The sequence below is a fragment of the Adiantum capillus-veneris genome, chromosome 8 (genome assembly GCF_014529385.1).
Source record: "Adiantum capillus-veneris isolate H3 chromosome 8, ASM1452938v2, whole genome shotgun sequence".
In the NCBI taxonomy this organism is placed as follows: domain Eukaryota; kingdom Viridiplantae; phylum Streptophyta; class Polypodiopsida; order Polypodiales; family Pteridaceae; genus Adiantum; species Adiantum capillus-veneris.
This window is the reverse complement of record NC_140938.1, coordinates 106588036-106614357: the sequence shown is the minus strand read 5'-3', so window position 1 is coordinate 106614357 and position 26322 is coordinate 106588036. Positions and strand designations below refer to the sequence as shown.

Sequence of the window (26322 nt, the reverse complement as noted above, 5' to 3'; positions counted from 1 at the left end):
TTCACATTCTTTGCGTGAGTCGTAACTCGCATGATAGATGAATCGAAAACCACACCACTTCTGTACATCAGCCCATGACTGGATACATTGAAATAACCCCAAGTAGATAGACCCCTATTCAATTCCAATAAAACTTTTCAAAACACTAGGGAGGATCAGCTTAGAGGGCCATCTTGGAAACATTCCACCTGGAAATGGCTTGCAACCTATTTCACTGACAATAAGCATCCATGATTTTATTGAGGCGTACACTTACATGAGGACACTGCAAATTATACATAGAATTAGTCCTATAAGTAAACCACCGTCGTGCACCTTATCAGGTAAATCCTTGTGTGTGTGTGTGTGTGTGTGTGAAAGTGTGTGTGTGTGTGTGTGCGCGTCTTATAGAGCCTTGAAAAATACTACAATCAAAAACAAACCCTAGGTAGATGACTCGCTAAAAAAACTGAAAGGAGCTACTCTCTTTAGGAAACAACATTCTCTGAAGTAAATAGCACTTCAATGCAATTCAAAAAACAAGCAGCATTCCACAAGGTGAAGTTTTTTGTAAAGCGTAAGTATCATTTTACAGATTAGATTAAAAAACTATGGATTTTAGTAGGGATGCATATTAAACAATCAACAAAAATAACATTAGGCAGTTTGTCACAGATTTGAAAATGATTACTAGACAAAAGAGTGTTCACAAGGCAGCATGATGGCAAAGTAGAACAGAAATTTACTGTGGACTTTCGGATCGCATGGAGTGGATACAAAAGCTCTCATAGTTTGACAAATAGATAATTCTGCACTAAAAGAATTGAATGAAATTGCTAAAAAAAAAGACCACAAGAGAGTTGTTTTCAATGAACGAAGTCTCAATTGGACATGAGACCGTGAATTTTGGACATTCGGAAGGCAGGACAGCTGTGACCGTCTCTTTTCCAAGAACCAAGAAAGTCACTTAAATGTGAAAGTCGGCTTTCCTCTTTGCAATAAACAGAGGCTACATCGAGGTCTCTTTTGACAAATGAGAGCTATCTGTTCACAAAACTTGCTGAGGACAGATAGTCTTTCAAGGTGTTTGTGTATACAAAAGCCATGTGATTATAAGATCGTTGAATTTCCTTCGATCTTACACACGCTTGGCCGCATCATCAACACAAGGCCAGCCAATGTGGAAGGCAAAAAATCTGTGTATATACGTTCCTTGGCTAAATATTTACTCGGCTTTTTTAAGCTTCTCAAGTTTCTTCTTTTGTAACTCTAAGAGGTAGCGTTGGGCAGTGGCATCTACAATGCTCCACAGGAAGAATATCAGCATTACCCACACAAAGGAGTTCCAAATCCAAGCAGGAGAAAACTTCCATGTCGCAACCTGCATATATAAGCACAATAATATTATGTCTTCAAAATTAACATGCATGCGTGCTCTGCACTAGAAAGAGAGTAAGTGAGCTTTGATTTAGTCAGTCGCACCTTTGTTGTGTCTACTCCAGTGTCGTAGTTTTGTTTGGTTTTTTGTAACCGCAGCAGGATGTTATTCAAGACACGGGATAGAGCTGGAATGTTTTGAAATACCTTACTGACGGTTGATTCCAAGTGCTCAATAAGCTGATTGTTGCACACCGCAATGACAAAGACGGTCTGCCAAAAACACTAACAGATCAAAAACCTGGCTTTCCTGGAGACATAGAAACAGGCACAGACATGCATGCAGACGCGGCCTCCACTGTAAGTGACATGGGCAGAGTGAATGGAATGGATCCACGTGGCACCCGTGGATTGGCAACCAAAAGGTAGCCCCCCTAGCTGCATGGTGACGGGGTCGACCCTTTGACATGCCATGTCCAAGGTAGCCAGCCTATCCATCTCCCTATTGCGAGTTCTTGATGTGGATGCGTCTGCAGAAACTGAAAGTCTTGCCCCCCCCCCCCCTCTCTTTGATGCGGCAATTTTACGTCCAAGATCTCATTTGTCTTGTAGAAAACCCCCCCAACCGTCGATCCTTGCCCATGTCAGTTATAGAGGTGATATGCACGCACGCGCACACATCTGCACGTGCACACAAACAATTCACATTAACTATATGAATCTACCTGAATATGAGTCTTTATTATGGCTTTTCCTATCAGAGTGGGGATAAAAAACTTCCAAAACTGGACATTCAGTTGGCCACACATCATCCCCGCAAGATCAAATAAGGGATTGGGTACCTGCATGGCAAACAGCCATAAAACGTTTAGTTCGTATTCAAACATGCCCTTTCCATCTTAGGTTCCAATATCCCAAGAACAAACTTACAGAGGCAAATATAAGTATTGTCCAGAAATTGAACTGTCTGAAGTGCACCATAACCCAGAACTTAAGCTTGTTTAGAAAACCGGAGACGGTGCCCTTTGGACTGTCCAGAGAGCTTGGGGAGCCCAAGTCCTCAAGCTTTCTCAGCTCTTCTCCCGACCTCCTTGCTAGAGCCAAAGATAACAATATGAATCAGCATAAAACGGTCAAGCCTTACCAACATCTTCACTACCACCAAAATGGAGCAAAATAACAACAAATCAAGAGAAAGGTTTGCAGCTCCGAACCAGCTCTTGAAACAAAGTATGGTGGTAGCTCGCCTAGTGCTGTACCTACTCCCCACAGTACAGCCTCCCAATGTACCTGCTGTAAAATATCCAACAAGGGAACGCTATAGCGCCCAGAGCTTGCTGCTTTTGGGTACAATGCAGCCCCATAGTCTAAGCAATCTTTAGATTCCCATGACGGGCCTATTCCAAATATAGCCGTATCATAGGCAGCTGTCTTCAAGTCCACTCTTCCACAAAGAGTCGCCTTAAGCGTAAACATTGCAATATGAGGACCCAGATAGAGCACAAACGTGTGCAAGCCAGATCCTGCACAGGTAAATGTTGATTCAATAGCCAGAAACTTTGTTTTGAAGCATCAAAGCATGGGAAAGGAACTTCGACTCACCTAGTCCAATTGATGAAGCAATGCCAAGACCAACCCACCAAGAAGCATATCGCAAGTATATTGACACTTCTTTCATGAACTGACAACATGACACAAGTTTTAGCGCAAAAGTTTTCAACGTTGAAATATAAAAGGATGACAACACCCTAGTGCCAACCTGTTCATGAGGTCCTCGGATAGTGTTGAGCTTTCTCCATCCAAGAAAAGTAAGACAAGCAAGAAATAGCAGAACCTTGTGGGAGGCAATATACAGTATCGTCTCCCCTATGAACTGCAGCATTGCCATCGAAAAATAAAGTAAAGTTGCGACTGGGCGTTTTGTTAACACCAGTGTCTCTCGCTCTTGCTCATGTTTTCTTCTAAGTTCTGAAAACCAGCAGATTGAAGGTTATAAGACCGCATCCAACCAACATCCTGACACAGCAAGAGTTTCACACATATGCCTCATTCTTTTAACATCGACCTTGACAAAAGGGGGAAAAACTACCACAAAAAAATTATATCCTGCCTCCCAAGCCCTGAATTCATGCAACTAAAGCAACAGTCATTTATCTATGATTCTTTCATTTTGGAACAGGCGGAAAGGAAAGAGAAAATAAGATTGTAATTTGTTATTGCTGATGAGCGGCTCAGTTCACATTTACAGCGTTCAAGCCAAGGTGTATGATTTCGGCTTGATTTGATGCCAACATTGCCTTGCAGTTTTTAACCGGAACACAACAATAAAACATGCGGGCTTTGGTTCGTTTTAGGCCCGTACTAAGTTTTCTTCCTTCAGATGCTTCAGTTTGGATGCACAAAAAGAGTAACTTTAGCTCTAGTCTAGAATACAGAACTTTCCACCTGCAGAAATAACCACACTTAATCCATACGAAAATTGCAGACATAGCAAACTCAATCTATAACCAAATGCAGATTAGACAAGACCTTCAATTTGAGTGGTTACATCTGTAGTTCCCTCTCGGTTGATTTGTACACTTGGAGGGTCCGAACGGCTACTGGTCACTGAAAAAAGAGCAAGCTTTCCCTCTTTAAAACCCATCCAAACCTATTTTATGGTCAGAAATGCATTTTTTGACCTTTAAAAGTAAAAAGCATGCTACCAGCATAAGAGTTCTTGTAGCACAACAAAGATACATAGCCATAGGTCCACCAAATTATTGAAAATGTTGACAATTTTTACGGGTCACCATCATATGATTCAAATGTCCAGAATAGAAAATACAAAAGACAAAGTAACAAACACTAAATGTGAACAAGGGAGGCAGACGAAGTCCTCTCTCTCTCTCTCTCTCTCTCTCTCTCTCTCTCTCTCTCTCTCTCTCTCTCTCTCTCTCTCTCTCTCTCTCTCTCTCTCTCTCTCTCTCTCTCTCTCTCTCTCTCTCTCTCTCTCTCTCTCTCTGTGTGTGTGTGTGTGTGTGTGTGTGCGCGCGCGCGTGCGTGCGTGGGCAAGAAATGGGACTGTATTATGTGTACATAAGAGACCAACAGGAAGTACAAAAGTGGGCTAACAAGGGGACTATATATACATCAAGGTGGCCTATATGATGAATGTAAAAGGAACCACTGTGGGGGTGCATAATGCCATGTGATGTGGCCATTATATTGATCGAAAAGAATTGACGATCTTGCCCATCTGCGAAGAAAGTTGCATCGACGCTGCTCCGCTGCCCTGGAGGAGCCGGCTGAAGAATCCCATCGACTGCAAAGAGTATGCAGCAGCTCTGTCCAAATGGCTGTCAAAACGGTGGACATAGGGGAGGACTGAGAGCCAAGGATGTGGGCACAGCGAGCTTTCCACATGGTCCAAAGCGTGATGTTGCATATCGTGGTGAAAACTGTGTCTCGGTGGTAGAAATCCAACTCATGACTTGCATCTGGTATCATCTGTAAAGTACCTGGTCTATATCCTAACGGAGTAAGCACGGAGACCAGATCTGTCGGCAAGCCCTGAAAAAAAGGTATGTGACCCCAGAAATTGCAAAAGCCATGCAACTGCCCCCCATGTCACAAACCCATCATGGATGCCTACTCTAATCAGCAAACAACAGACTGCCATCCACACTAGCTGTGCATAAGGACAAACCTAGAAACAATGCCGCAAGGACTCGGGCTCTAAAGTACATCTCTGACAAGTCGGATCATGACCAATGTAGAAAGAGACAAGACATCTCAGAGAGAGAGAGAGAGAGAGAGAGAGAGAGAGAAAGAGAGAGAGAGAGATCTGGGAAAGGCTCCTTCAATGGGAGAGCACCATGTGCCAATTGAAAAGAACAGACGGAAACATACTTTTAGCAGAGAGAGAGAGAGAGAGAGAGATGAAATGAAATTTTATATTAACGTCTTTGAAAGGCCAAAGTGACCTACCAGAAAGTTACAATGTGAGGGATCTGATACAAAGTCTGAGTAACAAAATAAAAATACTATAGAATCCTAAGTTGCTAGATGTGAGCTAAGCAGCTAGCTGGGCTTGTGTAGGATATGAATAGGGGGTAGGGGGTGAAGTGAGTGGGGGGCTAAGACAACACACCGTGGGTGTATCCTCAGTGAGAGGTAAATCACAAGAGATCCAGCATCGGTCGATGGCAAATCTCATCAATCTCCTCCATGGTCGGTAGTCTGATCGGGCGTCGTGCATGTCGGGCCAAAGTGAACCGAATCCTCTGACGCAGCCTCCGTCGATGCTATGTAGTCCTCTGCAGGAGTGGGCGTCTGGATCTCCCCAGCTTAGTCGCTCGGTCGATCAGCGTGCCTTTGGTGCGAAGAGAATGTGGGCTCTGCTGCGGTAGTAGCTCCTCCGGATGTCCACTGTCTACTCTAAAGAAGTTTGTGATCCGTCTCTAAGACTGGCTAGCCTCTCCTCTCATCAGGCTCTCTCCATGTCTGTGCAGCTCGAGCAAAAACAATCCCATGCATCTCTGGTCCTCGTGGTCCAAAGCCCTCTCTGAATAGGCAGTGGAAGCGGCCTCGTATCTCATAGTAGATTGGGTAGTGGCATGTGTAGTGCAACTATGTCTCAAGCTCCATGTGACACAGGGGGCATGTCCTAGCCTCTACTGGTACTCCAATGTATCTCCGAGTTTCGACCCGAAGCTGGTGTGAAGATGTGCATATCTGGCCAATAGCACATTGTATCCCCACAAAGCAGTCCTCTGTAAGCTAGAAAAGATGCTCTCTATAGAAAGCCATCTTCGTGCCCAGTTCTTGTGCCGGCTGTATCCATGTGCTCCTAGTGTCTAGCTAAGTCACGTCCTAGGCGGGCATATCTGCCTCTAGGAAGGTCCCACACGCGGTGTATAAAGGAGACTGATCTGGTGAGCACCTCAACCACTAGTGTGGGGGTAGCTAGCTCTGCTCGGATAATGTCACGTGGTAATGAAGCCTTGGCTCTAATAAGCCGCGAGATCATAGAGACCAAAGGCTTCTCCATGTCCCCCCATCCATCAGTGCGACCCGACCTCCCATGATGGTCCAATGAAGGTCCCCATATCTCAGCTCCAGAGAGCAACGCGGAAGCCACCAAAGTGTCAAAGAGCCAAAGCTTTGTCCGAGGCTACTAAAACTGAGCCTATGAACACATCCTCTCCAATCTACCCAATGCTGCATAGGCTCTGATCAGTCTAGTCTCTGCCACTCCCCTCAATGAAAATATTGGTCCACTAAAGACCACCCCAAGGTAGGTGTAAGCATCTGTATACTCCACTGTCTCCTCGCTGTATGTGAATGCAAGTGTTGACCTCCTAATCCACTGTGGGGTGGTATTAAACACCATAACCTTGGTTTTACCAAGGTTGACAGACAAACCACTTTCATGGGCAAACCTATGCAAAGCATCCAAGTGACGTTGCATCCCCTCCGGAGAGTTGAAGATCAACACAATATCATCAGCATAGAACATAGTGGAATCCATGTCCCTGCCAGTTGTGCACCTCTATCATCATCTCTCTCAATATAGTCGGAAACCTCATCCACATACATACCAAATAGAGTAGGAGAGGGCGGGCAGCCCTGCTTCACTCCGATAGTGGAGTGAACTAATGTAGATAGCCCCTCTGAAGTGCATGCATGCCCCACTATTGACTTGTATAATGCCATGATCCCCCAAATCAGCTTTGTGAATACTCCCATCTCCTTTAGTCTCTGCGCATCAATCTAGCTCTAGCCTCTAGGTACTATGTCAAATGCTTTGCGAAAGTCCACAAAGCTGTAATAGATCCATCTCCCATGTGATCTGCCCTCCTCAATAATGGCTTCGAGTGTCAGGATGTGGGCAAAAGTAGAAAAACCTCTCCTAAACCTTGCCTGCCCAGCTACGCGTATACCCTCTCCCTTCTGCCCATCTACTCAGCTGGCTCCTCAAGAATGGATGCGTACAACCGTGCCAATATGTGTCCAATCATGATAGTGCGATAATTCCCAAGCTCCATAGGGTCTCTTGACTTGAAGATAGGTACAATAGTAGATAAGCTCCAAGTATCAGGCAAGCCCTCACACATGGCACGGTTGAGCATGACTGCTAGAAGCTCTGCGAGCAGATCCCTCGCATGTATAAAATGCTCAGCCACTAAGCCATCATGATCATATGCTCTCCCCTCTCCCAGTCCTCATCCTATCAATGGCCTTCTTCACCATCTCAACGGTGAAAAAAGCACATGTGTGTGGGCATGGATCGGGGAGGTCAAGGAGGGGCGGTTGTCCAAGAACTATGTACAAAGATGATGTGTATTGGCCCCAGGCCTCTGTAAAGGTAATGGCAAGGGGTGGGGAGTGCTCATGAGAGAGTCGCCATGCCTCACATGAGTCTTAACTCAAGAATAGATGGTATAGATCCTGATCTAGTCGACCCAAAAATGCCCTCTTCTTCCTCCTCACTAGGCATCGGAAGTCAATCTGTGACTATCTGTGAGTGATGTCTCCCAAAAGCACCTCCCTCTGAAGTCTGGCTCTTGTCTCGCGGCATTTCTCCTCATACCAACTGTCCTCGGGCATGCTCCCAAAACGCCATCTTTGCTCAGGCTGGGTGTGTGGGTATGCCTTTGCTGCTGCATCATGCAATGTATGTGTCAGTATAGTAGAGGTCGCCTTGGCTCCTCAGTGCAAAGGCGTTTGTAGATGTCACGAGGACGTGGCAGTTATTAACCATGTCACAGAGATGTGGCAACTGCTAACCTTGGTTGTTGGTTTCTTTCCAATGGGGTTTATTTTATTTATTTTGAGACCCTCTTTTTGAAGTAGCAAACGGTCGGACATTGTATGGCCAATGTGAACGGTAGATTCACCCGCAGACGGGAAGTGGTCGGCACTGGAATTCGTATGGTAAGAGGATGTCTAGGCTCAGAGCAAGATCATATAGGTCCCCCCGTCGCACTTAGCAAGTTGGTGGATACTAGGAAGTGAACTCAATTAAGGCGTAAAGTCAAGGTGGGACTACCAACAAAAAGTATCCGACAGTTGGGCCACATTGCATTTTTGGATGCGGTCCCAATGAGGATAGATGGTCAGAAGACCAGTGGGAGCCCAACGGAAGCATCTCCTAAAATTTAGGGAACTGCTATTTTGGGCCACGAAATGTGTTCGCGTCATTACCTTCGGTATGACTAGGGGAACACTTTACAACTCTGCCGAGAAGTCAACTGACGCACCAGTTGAGATATTTTTAGCAGGGAAAGCCCAAACTCGGAAACTGGGCGACGTGTCAGCTTGTGAGCGATTCTGCCACTCTGGGAGGCAAAAACGAGCTGCATATCATCAAAGGGGGCGCCATTTTCAGCCACAGGCGGATTGCAACAGGTACAGAAGCTATGGAATGCTTACCTTGCCCTCTATGCACAGTATGGTGACGGGAGTGATGCCCCGCACGCTACATACTGCTCTCTTTCTCCCCTACGTGCAGTTATGTGATGCCCCACAAGAGGGCTACTCATTTGACTGATGTACAGTTGTGTGGGTTCATGCTTTTGTGCTGAGGCAAGAGCCTCCTTGAGCAGGAACAGGGGTAGCTAACTGCTGCTCCAAAGCAGGCACTGGTGAGGGTCATAACCTCACCGTACAGGTGCAAAATCAGCGCTGTGTATGCGCTGTAAATTCACTGTTTTTCAACCATACGGACGCTAGGATCATTGGGAATCGTGCCCCACTGGCAAAGGACAGTTAGGGGACTGTTTGGGGCTGAAAACAGGGCAAAAACCAGTAAATACAGCGTGCTGAATTTACTGTTTTTGGACAGGAATCAGAGGGTATACGACAGTGCAAGCGAATTCCAGCAGGGGAATTGATTTCGCGCAAGTTTTGGGGCTGTTATGCTGCCGAAATTTGGCCAAATCAAATGGTATCTAGGTGGATACACGTGAAGGATTCCCAGGACCTTACCTTGTAATTTACCCTCCTAAAGAATAAAGAAATACCGAAAGGGGCGCCAATTTTGGGGCCTACAGGTTGTCGGCGTCTGCTCGGAGCATTCTAGCTTCCGAGCCGTGTGTGTGTTTAAGTGTTAACTCTTGTCGCAGGTTCTCTTTGCAAAGTGCTATGTGTGTGTATAAAGTAAAGAATTTCGGGTGAAAGCCAACGCCTACCGCCCTACGGGCCGGTTTCATAGTTCCATTGCCGGGACATCAATCACTTTTTCCTCAAAGAGTTAGCCTGGATTGTTCAGGGTAAAGACACACAGTGCAAGAACGCGGGGATTACACTATGGCCGACAAGGGGAAGGGAATTATGGAAGAGGGTTCCTCTCCAAAGGACAGGCAGGAGATTCCTATGGTTTTTGAGATTGGCGAGAGCTCACGGCCACGTCAGTCTGTACCTCCTGTCAACGTGAATGTCCCTCCAGTAGTACAGGGCTTTATGACAGGGCAACTTGAGGATGATGCGTTTAAGACTCAGTTAGTTGCCGCGGTGAATGTCTTTTCGCAGCTGGTGCAGAATCCGAGGTTTATGGAATTCTTACAAGCGCCACCAGTGCAACAGCAAAATAGACAACCTACGCCGTGTACAGAGCTTGTTGAAGCTCAAGCCCAGGTACTTCATGAGGCGCAGGAGGAAAGGGAACACTCGCATGTTGCGGAGTCGGGGGCTCCAAAGCAGATTCCTCCCGTGCTTGAACAGGTGGCTAGAACGCCTATTCCACAGGTTATGCCAGTTCAGCCCGCCACCTTTCAGAGCCAGCATGCTGTCTTGAATGGACAGGGAGCTGGATACCAGGCTATGCACTCAGTTTTTCCACCACCCACGGTACATCCTGGGTATTTCGGGGGTGGATCAGTGTTCCAAAGTATGGCTGGTTATGCGTCTGGAAGTCAGCCGTACATGCCAGGAACAGTGTTCGGGGGTATGCAAGGCATCATGCCAAACCCCATGTATGGTACTATCGGCATGCAGCAAGGTTTCCACGGCAACCAGGGCCAGTTTGGGGTGCCACAGGGTCATTTTGGCATGGCTGGTTTTTCTGGACAGCAGCCAGATATCGCACCTCTGACGCAAAATGTGAATGGCCAACACGTGCCGATCATGCCTAGTACAGTGCCCATGTTGCAGACCATTCCGTATGACAATTTGGGGGCACTAGAGAAGCCGAAGGCTTACAAAGAGGGTGGTGCAGCAGTAAAGTTCAGTACCTTCAGTGGTTTCGAGGACAAGACAAAGGCACTCACTTTCCTCCAACAGTTTGATACAGCTTATGCGGGAGGGAATTTTACAGAGGCCTCGAAGGTCAGAAAAGCTGCCACTTTCTTAAAGGACAATGCGCTTACATGGTGGACGACATTGTTAATGCAAGGACAGGCACCCGCCACTTGGGTTTACTTCAAGCAAATGTTTGCATCTGCTTGGCTATCAAATGAATTTGAAGCCGATGTCTTGACAGATTGGCACCAGCTTACGGTAGCTTCGTGCAAGAGCTTGCTGGAGTACAATAGGAGGTTTTGTAAAGCATTACTTTCAGTGACCTCCTACAGATTTGTGCCACTGACAGAGCAGATAGAGAAGTATTGTTGTGGGTTGCCTAAAGGGCTTCGCGATTACTGTACAAAGAATAGAGTGGCTACCCTTACTCAGCTTATGGAAGTTGCGAACACTGGTCTTGCCTTGTTGAAAGGAGAGGACAGTGGATTTCCGAGCAGTGATAAAGGAGGGCAGCAAAAGAAAAATTCAGCGAAGAAGCCCTTTGTGAAGACGGCTCCTGATGCGTCACAGGGGTCAGAACAGGCCACCAAAGATAAGGATTCAGCTGGGACTTCTGGAGCGCAGGCAAAGAAACAGAAAAGGAAGCCTTTTGTGCGCAAGTCGCTCGAGGAAAAGAAGGTCCTAATGGCTGAGAACAAATGCTTTATATGCGAGCAGCCTGGTCACTTTTCTATCAATTGTCCACAAAGGAAAAGGCCAGCTGACTCAGAGGATAAAGAAGACCAGAAAGGCAAGAAGCCTAAACCCACGGCAGGTTTAGTGCCAGACATGGTGGGTGACAGGCCCAGCACAGATGCCAGTGAGTTATGCAGGGCATGGGGTAAAGTTAGGGATCGGACGGCACTCATCTTCTTTGATCCAGGTGCCAAAGTCAACTTTATCTCACCAGAGTTAGCTATGAAGCTCGGCATCAAAGCTGAAGAGATGGGGTACACAGCAGAGGCAGGGTTGGCATGTCCTGGCCACTCAAAGTGTGTTACTCCCATCATTGGAAAACTGCGTCTGCATATTCAGTCATATGTGGACACTGAAGAGTTTTACATCATGCCGCTGGAAGGTTGTGACGCCTTGTTGGGGATCCCATGGATGTTCCGAGTGCATGGAGTCTTGGATGCCTACAACAAAAAGATCACTGTACAGCATAGGGGCAAAACTCACATCTTGGATGTAAAGCTTAAAGGAGAGTCAGTCCCTATTGTATCTGCTTCTGCTATCACTTCTGTAATAAAGAATCATCTTTCTGTGTACTTGATTTTTGCACGTGATGTCTCAGATAGTGATCAGTCAAATTTATCTGTGTTAGATAAAGAAAGGTCAGCATTTTTGCAAAAGTTTAGTGATTGTTTTTCTGATTCATTACCGTCGCAATTGCCGCCAGAGAGACCTGAGGACCATCGGATAGATTTGGTGCCAGGGTGTAGCCCACCAAATAGACCTCCCTACAGGGTTGGTGCGGCGCAGCAGAAAGAGATTATGGGCCAGGTTGAGGAGTTATTAGAGAAGGGGCTGATTCAGTCTAGTTCTTCACCCTTTTGCTCCCCAGTGCTCCTAGTGCAGAAGAAGGATGGCTCATGGCGCATGTGTATTGATTACCGTGCGTTGAATAAGAATACCATCAAGAATAGGTTTCCTATTCCTCGCATTGATGATATTCTCGATCGTTTAGAGGGTGCTGCAATTTTCAGCAGGATAGACCTGAAGAGTGGGTACCATCAGATCCGTATAAGCCCAGAGGATGTGCACAAGACTGCGTTTAGAACGACATTTGGTCTTTATGAGTTTCTAGTGATGCCGTTTGGGCTAACAAATGCTCCTGCCACGTTCAACAGAATGATGGACCGGATTTTCCGCTCGCATCAACAGTTTGTTGGAACATTCTTCGATGACGTGATTGTGTATTCGAAGAATGAAGAGGAGCATAGGCGTCACTTGACCATTGTGTTCGAAGAGCTGCGCAGTCACAGGTTACTTGTCAATCCTAAGAAAAGTGAATTCTTCCTCGAAGAGATCCACTTTCTGGGCCATATAGTCTCAAAGGATGGTGTAAGAATGGATCCCGCAAAGGTCGAAGCTATCAAGACATGGCCAGACTTGAAGACTGTGCACGATGTCAGAAGCTTCTTGGGATTGTGTTCCTACTATAGAAGGTTTATCAGAAATTTTGCAGAGATAGCATCGCCTCTTCACGCATTGCAAAAGAAAGAGGTCACTTTCAGATGGACCCAAAAAGAGATTTCAGCTTTTAGTCTCTTAAAGGAAAAGTTGACTTCAGATCCAGTTATTGTTTTGCCAGATCTCAGGAAGTCATTTGTGGTCCAGTGTGACGCGTGTGGCAGTAGCATCGGAGCAGTGCTAATGCAAGATGGACAGGTAGTAGCCTATGAAAGCCGAATTTTGCAAGGGCCAGAGAGGACTATGCAAGTCTATGAGAAAGAGCTCTTGGCCGTGATTCATGCGCTTTCTAGCTGGAAGCACTACCTCTTAGGTGCTGATTTTGTTGTCCAAACAGATCATCAGACCTTGCGATACTTCTTGACACAGTCAAAGTTATCCGAAAAGCATATGCGATGGGCAAACATTCTTTCCATGTTCCACTTCCAGATTATGCATGTGGAAGGCAAGAAGAATGTTGTGGCTGATGCGTTATCAAGAAAGCCACAAATTTCAGCTGTGTCAATTCCTTATCATCATGAGTTAGATGACATGAAGGAACAGTATACTGCTGATGAAGATTTTGCAAGGATCTTTGAACAGTTACAAGAGGGGCAACATCGCGAGCACTACCTCCTCAGAGATGGTTTTATGATGATGCATGGCAGACTTTGTGTCACTAGGCCACTGCGACATAAGGTCATGGAAGAGAGTCATGTCCCACCGTATGCAGGGCATCGTGGCATTGATGCAACAGTTAAAGCGGTAGAGACGTTCTTCTATTGGCCTACCTTGAGGAGAGATGTGGATGCCTTTGTGAGAGCATGCATAGTTTGCCAAAAGGTCAAGTTTGACAGGCAAAAGGCACCAGGGTTGTTACAACCACTGCCGATTCCGGATAAGCCATGGGAAAGCATTGCTATGGACTTTATCTTTGATCTTCCAAGGACGCCAACAGGGAATGATGGTATATGGACCATTATCTGCAGGTTCAGCAAGCAGGCCCATTTTATCCCTATCAGGAAGAAGATAAAATCTGATTAGATGGCACGCTTGTTCATGTACAATGTGTTCAAGTACCATGGTATGCCACAATCGATTATCAGTGATCGTGATCCTCGCATGACCAGTTTGTTCTGGAGAGGATTGTTTGAGAACATGGGTACTACGCTCAAGTTCTCGTCTTCGTTTCATCCACAAACTGATGGACAGTCAGAAGAGGCCAATTCTACTGTCTTAGATCTGCTGAAATGCTATGTGTCAGATAATAAGGGCAAGTGGGAACAGTATTTGCCTATGCTTGAGTATGCGTACAATAATACGGTGCATTCGTCTACTGGCAAAGCACCTTTTGAAATTGTTGAAGGCAGCAAAAAGGTTCCTCCCATTTTGCACACAAAGGACAAGATCTTTGAGGCAGATCGATATGTTGAGAACATGGATGAGATGTATAAGAAGATTAAAGTTGCCTTGGAGAAGACTCAGGCAAAACAGAAAAAGGCTGCTGATCGTCACCGTCGTGAATTGCTACTATCACCTGGTGATTGGGTTCTCTTAAGGTTCGAAAAGGCAAGGTTAAAGAAGATGAAGGGCAAGGAACGGCTGTTTCCTAAGCTCAGCATGCGTTACTATGGGCCTTTTCAAGTGCTTGACAAGATCAGCGATGTGGCTTACAGGCTGAAATTGCCTGATGCGTGGAAGATTCATAATGCGTTTCACGTGAGTCTTCTAAGACCCTTCGTGGGTGATGTGCCAGAAGATATGCCAGTTGAGGATCAACCAGAAGTTGAGGAACTTGATGAGATCCTGGTACCTGAGCAAGTTTTGGCACATAAGGACAGAAAAGTTAAAGGACAAGTTGCAAGATGCTATTTGGTGAAGTTCAAGAACTATCCGCCTATGGATGCAAAGTGGATGGAAGAGCATGAATTGTCAGAGTCACCAAATGTATTGCAGCTTTACCTTGAAGCCTTTGGGTTACAGCCTACTTATGCCCCAACCCAACGTGTGCAAAGGAGGGGTAATGATAGAGCTAGTACATCGAATGTACATATGAATTCAGTGCCATAGATAGAAATTGCAAAAGTATGAAGGCCTCATTAAGTCATTTGTATCTATGTATGTTACGACCTTTCTTGCGGATACATGCGATGATAAAAGAGTGTTGATAGCACAAGATCATCAGTGGCGTGTATTTATGGTATGCAATCGAGGACGTTTGCGATTTCAAGAGGGGGGTATGTCACGAGGACGTGGCAGTTATTAACCATGTCACAGAGATGTGGCAACTGCTAACCTTGGTTGTTGGTTTCTTTCCAATGGGGTTTATTTTATTTATTTTGAGACCCTCTTTTTGAAGTAGCAAACGGTCGGACATTGTATGGCCAATGTGAACGGTAGATTCACCCGCAGACGGGAAGTGGTCGGCACTGGAATTAGTATGGTAAGAGGATGTCTAGGCTCAGAGCAAGATCATATAGGTCCCCCCGTCGCACTTAGCAAGTTGGTGGATACTAGGAAGTGAACTCAATTAAGGCGTAAAGTCAAGGTGGGACTACCAACAAAAAGTATCCGACAGTTGGGCCACATTGCATTTTTGGATGCGGTCCCAATGAGGATAGATGGTCAGAAGACCAGTGGGAGCCCAACGGAAGCATCTCCTAAAATTTAGGGAACTGCTATTTTGGGCCACGAAATGTGTTCGCGTCATTACCTTCGGTATGACTAGGGGAACACTTTACAACTCTGCCGAGAAGTCAACTGACGCACCAGTTGAGATATTTTTAGCAGGGAAAGCCCAAACTCGGAAACTGGGCGACGTGTCAGCTTGTGAGCGATTCTGCCACTCTGGGAGGCAAAAACGAGCTGCATATCATCAAAGGGGGCGCCATTTTCAGCCACAGGCGGATTGCAACAGGTACAGAAGCTATGGAATGCTTACCTTGCCCTCTATGCACAGTATGGTGACGGGAGTGATGCCCCGCACGCTACATACTGCTCTCTTTCTCCCCTACGTGCAGTTATGTGATGCCCCACAAGAGGGCTACTCATTTGACTGATGTACAGTTGTGTGGGTTCATGCTTTTGTGCTGAGGCAAGAGCCTCCTTGAGCAGGAACAGGGGTAGCTAACTGCTGCTCCAAAGCAGGCACTGGTGAGGGTCATAACCTCACCGTACAGGTGCAAAATCAGCGCTGTGTATGCGCTGTAAATTCACTGTTTTTCAGCGATACGGACGCCAGGATCATTGGGAATCGTGCCCCACTGGCAAAGGACAGTTAGGGGACTGTTTGGGGCTGAAAACAGGGCAAAAACCAGTAAATACAGCGTGCTGAATTTACTGTTTTTGGACAGGAATCAGAGGGTATACGACAGTGCAAGCGAGTTCCAGCAGGGGAATTGATTTCGCGCAAGTTTTGGGGCTGTTATGCTGCCGAAATTTGGCCAAATCAAATGGTATCTAGGTGGATACACGTGAAGGATTCCCAGGACCTTACCTTGTAATTTACCCTCCTAAAGAATAAAGAAATACCGAAAGGGGCGCCAATTTTGGGGCCTACAGGTTGTCGGCGTCTGCTCGGAGCATTCTAGCTTCCGAGCCGTGTGTGTGTTTAAGTGTTAACTCTTGTCGCAGGTTCTCTTTGCAAAGTGCTATGTGTGTGTATAAAGTAAAGAATTTCGGGTGAAAGCCAACGCCTACCGCCCTACGGGCCGGTTTCAGTAGATCCCATCTATGTATACAGAGTCCGTCTCCGGCCTGAAGGTGTAGCAAGTAGGGGCTGCTACCCATGGCCTGTGTGCTGCACTAAACTGGAAAAAGATGGTCATCGACACAAGGGCATGATCTACTAGCACAGCAACACGTCTGGGTCCAACCGTGAGATCCTGGATACTAGAGATGAAGCTCGGTTGTGCCATGACGTAATCCACTGTGCTGGCTCCGTGTCTGTGTGGAAAGCATGTAAAACCTCCCACAGCGGGAAATCTTTGTAGATGGCCAGTCCATGTGCAGTCCCGGTCTCACAAGACGGGCACCACGTGCCAACGAAAAGAACAAACTGAACAGACTTTTAGCACTTCAATAACAACTAAACTGAAAGAGATAGACGACACAGTGAGTGGCGGAGTTCCACCCCGAGAGAGCACAGGCCCCAAACCTTTCAGTATTTCTTTATATTATTTGAACTCAATACAATGCAATGCCGATACTCACTCTCTGCACCTTCACCCAGAAGAGTGCCAGAGACTGAGCCCTTTGCACATATTTAAAGGCCCTTGGCCTCAAAAACCATTACATGAAAAGCAAGAAACTCAAAAGCATTCGAAAGCATCTGGTCCAAAAGTGATGCACCCAAAAAGCTGCCAACACGTTTTATGGAAATCCGTACAGGTTGTTACTTAACATGGTCAACCCAAAATGCAGAATTCCGTAATTTGCCACGTCAGCAATGCAACGCAGATTGCGAAAATCCGTACAGCTGCCACATCATCAACTTTGACGCAAGAAATTGTGTGCATGCTGGTCTTGCTGTAACAAACTGCCGACGTGTCAAAACCCTGATTCTGCTGAAACCCTAACCCTAAAATCAGAAACCCTAATTCTGCCCAAAACCCTAATTCTGTTGAAACCCTAAAATCAAAAACCCTAATTCTGTTGAAACCCTAATCATAAAATCAAAAACCCTAATTCTGCCCGAAACCCTAACCCTGATTTGCTGACGTGGCGGGCTGACACGTGGCCTGCTGCACGGACACCAACGTGGTTTACGAAAAGCTGGCAGCTTTTGGCATTGCTTTTTGGACCAGGAGCTTTTGAGTTTTGAAGGCTTTTCACTGTAATTGCTTTTTAGGCCAAGGGCCTTTAAATATGAGGTTATGGCTCATTCTCTGGCATGCTTCTTCGAGAAGGTGCAGAGTCTGGAGTACCGGCTTGTATTGTGTTGATGCAATATAAAGAAATACCGAAAGGGGCGCCAAGGTTTTGGGCCAATACTCTCTGGGGTGGATTCTGCCACTTCGTGTCGCGTGTCGTCTCTCTCTTTCAGTTCAACTGTTATTGAAGTGCTAAAAGTCTGTTCAATCTGTTCTTTTCTATTAGCACGTGGTGCCCGCCTTGTGACACTTGCTTTATTTTGAGTCACTTACGCCTCATCGGACGGGGTCCCATAAGTTGGTGAGAACTTCTGCTGCTGCTACTTCTTCTTCTTAGGCTTTAGGCCCCTCGGGCCTCGACTAGGATTTGAAGGTTTGCTTCATTCTTCAATGACTTGACACGTCAACAGTTTGTGACATCCCACCTTCTTGAAAGGAAGTAATTGTCCGCGATTACAGCATACCTGCTAAACAACTCAAGTTAGCTCAAAATTTTCAGAGGTTCATTCCGAGGGACAATTTGAGGGACGATCAGTTTTCTCATTCCAAATCGGAACTCTTAATTTCCTGGGTCGTTGGCTTCCCAAGAATTTCTCATCCAATAAGGAGTCTTATTCCAGATCGGAACTCTTGATATCCTGGGTCATTGACTTCCCAAAAGTATCTCATCCAAAAAGGAATATTCAGTGGTTGGCACATCACAATGCAACACAAATGCTCACATATGCATGTTATAAGACACAACGAACAGCGCCGCTGAGCACTCTCTCGAGACAAACGGTCCACGGTATGAAGCTACTAAACGACTACCTATTCACTCCCCTCGCAAATAACCTAAAAAGGTCTGCGCCATGAGTTCAGAGGACTGGTACCACCAAACGCTCCCCAGACATCTCGTATGCGTCGGGTTTCCCAGCGTACAACGAAACGCTCCCCAAACATCTCTTTTGTTTCGTTCCGAGGTTCAGACAATACCAAAACAGCATTTCTCACTACTCCACCCAGAAGTAGATTACCTATCAATGAAACCAATCTTAAAACCAGAGTCAAACAATTCAAATCGGTACCAAGACCAGTTTAAAACAAATACCATCCATTTCAAACAAATTTCAAACAATACTTTCTCAAACAGTGTTCAAAAGTATCTAACTACAAAACAACTAGAAAATTCATTCACGTTGTTGTTCAGACAGCCGAACTTTGAGGACGATTTGTTTGTCCTTGTGCATTAGCCACCAGGGCATGCCCAAGAGAACGTCGCGAATGCCCAGCTTCATAATGTGAAAATCGGTTTTTCCATGATAATCTTGGATAGTCACTGGAAGAGCACCAATGAGCGGCACCACTTTCTGAGTTTGCCACGTGGCTAGCTCAGCTTCAATTTCTCCACCCTCTACATCATAATCAAAGTGCATCTACTTCAAGAATTCTGGATGGATGAAGTTCTCTGTAGCTCCGGGGCCAAAGAAAATAAGGGCTTTCAAGCCGTTGACTTTGGCATATGCTCGACACAATTCATTTGTACTTTCAAGGTGTATGCCATAGATATCAGGGACTAGTCCAATAGCGACGGCGGGTCTAGCTCTCTTAGCTGGAGATGGCCCTGCGGATCTTTATATTATGGAAGCTGAAGGCTTCTCTATAGACGTCAAGGCCCGCTCATGACATGTAGTGAATGTATGTCCTGTTTGAAAACATTCGAAACATCGGCCTTCTTGTAAAAGGGTTTCTCGTTGACGACGTGTCAGACGAGGCCTTTGAGGTTGGGTTTCACGAGACTCTCGAGAATTTGTTCGTTGTTGCCGAGAGTTTTGATTGGTGGGGTTCTGTGGTAAACTCCAGCTTTCCCTTCATCAATTTGTAGCCGACCGCGGCATGCTCCATAAGTTCTTGCATGGTTGAGACTTGCTTGGATAGACAATATTCTTCTAGCAGTGATGGTAGTCCAATGGTGTATCACTTGCACTGGTCCTCCAAGGAAATGAACTTAAAGAAGGACACCGGCAGGTAGACGTCGAGAAACCTTTGGTTATTTTCGTCCATGGTCTCTGTGCAAGCATTTTCAAGTTGATCCATTCTGCCAAGATCTGGACTTCAAAGAGAGAAGTCATATAACTGCGTGCAAATATTGTCTTGAAAGCTTGCTAGGTCCTTGGAGCATGCGGTTGCGTCGCGATGAAACTCCACCACTGCATGGCTTTATCTTTAAGAAATCGCGCTGCTCGAGAAATCTTGGATTCTTCTATATAGTTCCCCAAAGCATAAATGTTGTCGAATTGCTATAGGAACTGCAATGCTTTCTTCCTATCTTTCACCCCAAAAAAAGTGAAATTGACTATCATGCTGCCCCTTGAAATCTTTCGGTTGGTTAGGCGCATATCCCGAGTATAGATACTAAGGAGGTGGGGGTTAACGGCGGTGGCAAAGGCGGTTGCACTGGATCAAGGTCAGATGGTTGCACCATATTCTTGAAGACTCCCTCAATTGAAACAAACTACTGGGCAGCTTGCCGGTTGGAAGCTCTCGTACTTTTTGGTGCCGGAGGAGGAGGTACCACGTGGGGCATCAGAGGGGGTAGCATGTAATTTAGAAACTGTTGAAAACTATGCACAATCAGAGATTTTGTTGTGAATACTGCGAAAGGATGTCGCGAAGCTCGTCGAGGAGAAACTGCAAGTACTCTGTCGAATCCATGAACGCCATGTCTTGGGTTTATGCCCTGTAAGACAGAGCAGTGAAGATGGAAGCGCACCCAATGCACGATGAAGTAAGGGTGGGAGTGGCTAATAAGTTCGGGGTCGGGACACGAAGATTCTTCAAATAAAATTTCAATAGACTTTGGAAACGCCGGTTTGCTATGTCTTCTCTTTTGTGAAACCGGTATGCTTTCAGAAAACCACACGCCTGAAGTTGTGATACCACTATCACAAGATGGGCACCACGTGCCAACGGAAAAGAACAAACTAATCAGACTTTTAGCACTTCAATAACGACTGAATTGAAAGAGATAGACGACACAGGGAGTGGCGGAGTTCCACCCCGAGAGAGCAATGGCATGCTGCCATGACAACACAATCTCTGCAAATTATACCACTCACAAGACGGGCACCACGTGCCAACGGAAAAAGAACAGATTGAACAGACTTTTAACACTTCAATAACAACTGAACTAAGAGAGATAGACGACACATGGAGTGGCGGAGTTCCACCCCGAGAGACTAAGCCCACAGTATGCATACATATATTCCCCACATCATGCATAGATATGTAATCTCCACATCAAGCCTACATTTCGTCAATTTCCAAAAATTATGAAATTTCTTGATTTTTTGATTTTCTGCTTACTATCTGTCTGTCTCAGCAGGGGCAGGGGAAACTTGAACAACCTGTGGCTGAGAGCTTTGGGTGTTTGGGGGGGGGGGGCTGCTTACGGAATGGCTTGGGGGCCGGAAGGGGGAGAGAGAGAGAGAGAGAGAGAGAGAGAGAGAGAGAGAGAGAGAGAGACGCAAGCAGCCCCCCTCCTTGCTTAAGTAGCCCCCATGCTTGATAAAAGGCTTATCTACAGCTGATTTTTTGTCCTAAGGTTCGGCTTCTTATCGATAACTACTCACTCAAACGTGTGGAATCTCTGCACGAAATACAGTCTCTTGATCCAAAAGCCGCATGTTTGCTCCCCTTGTGGGAAGGCACGGCAATGTAACTTCATCTCGGAAAACCAAAGTAATATAGCAAAGCTCCACATCCTAACCTCCACGACGTTCCCCTCGGTGAAGAGAGGTCTAACCAAGGGTAAAAGATGGGTAAGTCATAGACGAGGGTCCATAGCCTCCACATACCCAAACTGCCCACTGCTGCCACATAAATGTAGAGCTGCTGCCCACCAAAAACGCTAGGCAGGGGCTGCAAAAACCCAGATCCCCCCCCCCCCCCCGGGTTATGTCCCCCTTACAAGAGAGGGGATCTAGGCTAGCCGCCGTCGGGATGGGCGTCCGGTATCCGGGCGAACGTAGTGTCAAAGTCTATCTTTGGAATATTACTTGTATGTTGTGCTGTGCAAAGATTCTCATCATGATTGTGGAAAGCTCGAGGCTGCCATATCTGCAAATGCCTTCTTCATGGGGGCCAAGTTCTATTGGCGGGGATGGATTCCAAAAACCTCCCTGCAAGAGCACCCCAATTCCCACTCCCCTCTGACAGAGGTAAAAAGAATTGAAGTTCTGCCCTTCCCCGTGGAAACCTTGGGGCGAGCTGATTCTTTAGAGAGAGAATGTGCGGGCCCTCTCACACAAGGAGAACAGGGATGCTTCGATGAAACACGATGGGGAGGCCTACTACGAGGCTGTTACTGTTGTGCGCATCCTGGACAAAGAGAGACCTCTCGCACTGGCAGAAACACACACACACACACACACACACACACACACACACACACACACAGAGAGAGAGAGAGAGAGAGAGAGAGAGAGAGAGAGGAGGTGGGTTGTGGGTTGGGGGGGGGGGGGGGGGGGGGGGGGCGGGGGGGTTGTTTCACAACCAAAAAACAAATAAACAGGATTCACCTTCAATTTCAGAACTTCGAGGATTATCAGGTGTTGATTCAGGCAGATTGGCAATGGGTTCAGCAGCATCTGAAAATCCAAAAGAGTGAAACTATATTGATCTCCATCTTCCAAACAAATTGCAGAACTTTGTTATGTAAAACACATGCGAACCTTCACTTGTGCTGTCTGCCACCCTTCCCATTTCTGTAACAGTACCATTTGAGTGTGTAAAATCGGTATAAGCTAAGTCGTGGTTCGCCGCTGAAATCATACAAGCACGCAGGCTTTATAAGCCATTACAACTATTTCTGAGAGCTGCATTAACACCAATTAAGGTACAAGCCTTGAAACAAAATATGCTTCCTCCTCATTGTTCTAATTTTCAAGGTACACCCCTGAGAAAGAGGGGTTTCTTAGCAATTTTATCTCAATTTTTCAATCACAATTTAGGATCTTCCCAAAAACAAGTATAAGAAAGGTCTTTCCCCATTTGTTAGTCCCTCACCGGATCCATCCTGCACACATGACATGACACAAGCCAAACTCACACCTAGACACACACAGTGAGCAGACATCAGGCTCTCCTCCCAGCCATAGAGCCAAAACGGCCTCGCCCCCAAGCCTGGGAGCAGGAACCTGCGGCCAAGTGGGCTAGCCTCTGCCACAAGAGCCAGTGTCCCATACCACTGAGACCACTCCAGTACGGGTGTGCGGGCAGAGCTGCCAAGGGCCAAGAGTCCAAGTGTGGTGATCACACAAGATATCTCACAAATGAGGCTCGAGTCCTATTAATAGGACTTCATAACTAAAGGGCCAGGTTCATGCTGGCTGGACATACTGCAGGCGCCCATCTTGATGTCTGGGGACAAAAAACACTGATACCAATGTTAGTCCCTCGCCAGATCCATCCTGCAAACATAACATAACACAAGCGAAACTCACACCTAGACACACAGTGTGAGCCGACATTAGGCTCACCTCCCAGCCATAGAGCCAACACGGGCTCACCCCTGAGCCTCGGAGCCTGCAACCAAGAGGGCTAACCTTTGTCACGAGCCGGTGTCCCATACCACCAAGCCCACACCAGTACGGGTGTGCGAGCAGAGTTGTTAAGGGCCAAGAGTCCAAGTGTGGTGATCACACAAGATATCTCACAAATGAGGCTCAAGTCCTATTTATAGGACTTCATAATTAAAGGGTCAGGTTCATACCTGCTGGACATACTGTAGACACCCATCCTGATGTCTTGAGCACAAAACACCATTCCTTTTACAAAGCCATTTCACCCGTGGCCTACTTCTCAGCACGTGCGCCTCCAATCTGACTCCACTTCCATGCTCCTTGCATGGTTTAAAGGTGCTTCTAGTCATCCCAACCCTCAAAGGCCTGTGCTCGTTCCATACCTTGACATGTACAAATGAGTGAGTGATAAAGAGGAGTACAGATAAAGCTTATGGCTGTTTGACAACCTCTGAAGGACAGATATGTGAAACATTGATTTGAGTTTTGAGTGGAGATTGCAAGGTGGCTGGATCTCACGAAAATCATGGAAAACAAAAACGAACACAAATGGGGAAGGCCAAAAAATGGTCTTTCAAGAGATCTTCTGACAATATGAAACGCAACCTGCTTTAAGGACCTGAATGATGGATTTTGACAACTGGCCATTATAGCTACTTCAATCTTGCACTATACACATGCATAAAATTTATGCCGCATGGTCCAATAGCATCATTCTAGCATACCTTGTGTGTATATGTATTCACCGTTGCTCAACAATGATAGGAACAAAAAGTTTTTTGTCTTTTTTACAAACATTGCATACCTTAGGTACCATATCCAAGGGTGACAAATGATACATCATATCCGTACCTAGCTTATGATACCTGACGTACCTTGCTACCTTGATATTGATGAAAGCACATAAAGTCAGAAATAATAAGAACCCCCTAAAACAGCAAGCTGGTCTTAAAATTGTGAAGTAGAGAGAAGGCCAGTCTATTTGGCTCTCATAAAAAGCACTTACCGTTCCTATGCAAACCTCATGCTTAGATTGAAATACATATATATACCTTCATAAGTTCAGAATAGTCTGAACTTACGAATTATAAGACGAGATAAAACATTCACAAAACTACAAAAGCAAGGGACACAAGCAAACAAGGAAAAAAAAAACTTAATCACTTTATTTGCTACTAAACAAAACTAGATAAAACAAACCATTATTCACTTCAAAAAGTTTTTAGAAAAGGCATACGCAAAATAAGTTGAAGCAGCTTACTTCACTAAAACTTGAAACAAGACTCAGCTTTAAAGTAAAAAGGATAAGACATCTCAAAGACTTAATCCTAGAAATCAAACTCCACACAACTACTTCTAAAGGATCAAATATTTAAGTCCTAATGTAAGCTAAATACTAGAAATGAATACTACTACAAACTTACAAAGAAGAGGCTGAAAATAACCAAAAAAGCACAAAGATCCAAACTTTATGTGACCTCAACTTCGCTGCTTGTCCAAACAGGAAGAATAAGATTATCACTTTTATCATGCATAGCTTGGACAACAGCTATGACATCCCTACTCACGTCGAAGTGCCCAAGAGTAGGCGCAGGTTTGTATAGAGGTCATTCATGCTTTGAACGTACTCTATAAAACTAACGAACTGAGTTTCTATCACCCTCCGAAGGTGATGGCATACTCAACCATGATAAAGGCTATCATTTGTCAAGCTAGAGCAAAAATACTAGAAGTGCTCGAGATCAAAACATCAAAATAGCATGTTACTAAGTCAAACAATAAGTGGGATTTTAAGCTCCCCACTTTTATTGAATTTACTACTGATTATCTTGCAGTTGAGGCCTACAGGGTGTCGGTCTTCGTGTGCGCAATGACACTCTACTCACTGGACGCATCTGTGTTCGCAGCACAGCATCTTAATCTGTTTCCGAGTTGTTTTCATGTTCTCCATCGAATTCCCTGCCAGAATTCATGGTTTTCGCTGCAAAAAGTTGGCTTACACTGCTTTTAGTCCAGAGAATAATATAAAATGTGCACAATGCATGTATTCGTTAAAAGGGTGGGGAGGGGGGTTTTGTTTGGTCACTGCGACTCTTTAACAGGTGCTCGACGAGCCATGTTGCAAATCCAGCCTTTGTTGCATTAGTCGTGAGAACAGAAGGGCTGCCCTTAAGCAAGAGATAACTCTGCGAGCACATACCCGCTAAGCTCAAAAGAAAGAAAGAGCATCTTTTTCTGCACTTCCACGTCGAAATCGTGAAAGCTGAAGCGTACACGAAGCTTGAATCTCAAGCGAAGAAAAAGTCTCGACAGAAAGCTCCTGTGAATCGCCATGAAAGCAGACAGGGCGAAAGAAAGAGCACGTACCCAATCTGGCGCCTGGATCTTGCTCCATGAATGTATCGCGCTTTCGTTCACCTCAACGAAGCAAGGCGGAGTGAATCAATGAGTTGAATATTTGCTGTGCAAATTGTTAGCTCTATAAAACACCCCAAGTCCCTAGGCCCGACTGGCGACAAGAGTTAACTTGAAAGCCAAAATTAGAACAAACTTAGGCAAATTGTCAAGTTAATGAAAAGATTAAAATGGCCTTCCTTTTAGATTATTTATCAAATATAATTTGGAGCTTCAAGATTTGAAATATCATAAGTTCTTATAATGTAACATATGTGGTTATCAAGTATGTATGTGTGCAATGCAAACATTCCTCCCTCTCTCGCTCTCTCCCTCGACACACACAGAGTGCACACACACACACACACACATATGGCACACCCAAGAGGCTCGAGATAAAAGCGAGAGCATAAAATATACTAAGATTAGGAAATTACTTTAATTTCCACATTATACCAATTGATCTGTCATGCAATGAAACAATGCAGGATTAGGAAATTACTTTAATTTCCACATTATACCAATTGATCTGTCATGCAATGAAACCAAATCCATACTATTTTCACACACAAAAGAGAACATTTAATTCACATCAAACAAATCATCATTTTCTTAACTCACATAAAAAGGGCATCAATTTGGAGTTAGCTAAAAGAAATTTACACCTTGGGTCCCTCCACATAATCCTTGCTTGGTATGGCCAAAAA

The 26322-nt window shown here is 45.5% G+C and overlaps 1 protein-coding gene across 3 annotated transcripts; it reads right to left on the bottom strand.

Moving 5' to 3' along the window:
- Positions 1–915: 915 nt before the first annotated feature.
- Positions 916–25746, bottom strand: KMS1 (SNARE associated Golgi protein family). Of its 3 annotated transcripts, none has more exons than XM_086518315.1 (11): positions 25589–25746; positions 22373–22462; positions 22220–22288; positions 3886–3963; positions 3116–3324; positions 2959–3037; positions 2571–2879; positions 2287–2450; positions 2082–2198; positions 1462–1629; positions 916–1360 (listed from the first exon to the last, which is right to left on the bottom strand). In XM_086518315.1, exons 1-11 carry the CDS (start codon positions 25614–25616, stop codon positions 1205–1207), a joined length of 1467 nt encoding a protein of 488 aa, XP_086374441.1. In that variant the 5' UTR covers positions 25617–25746; the 3' UTR covers positions 916–1204. The 3 variants fall into 3 exon arrangements, with proteins under 3 accessions (XP_086374441.1, XP_086374440.1, XP_086374442.1); XM_086518314.1 differs by lacking the exon at positions 25589–25746 and adding an exon at positions 25068–25549; XM_086518316.1 differs by lacking the exon at positions 25589–25746 and adding an exon at positions 25108–25549.
- Between the last annotated feature and the right edge of the window lie 576 nt (positions 25747–26322).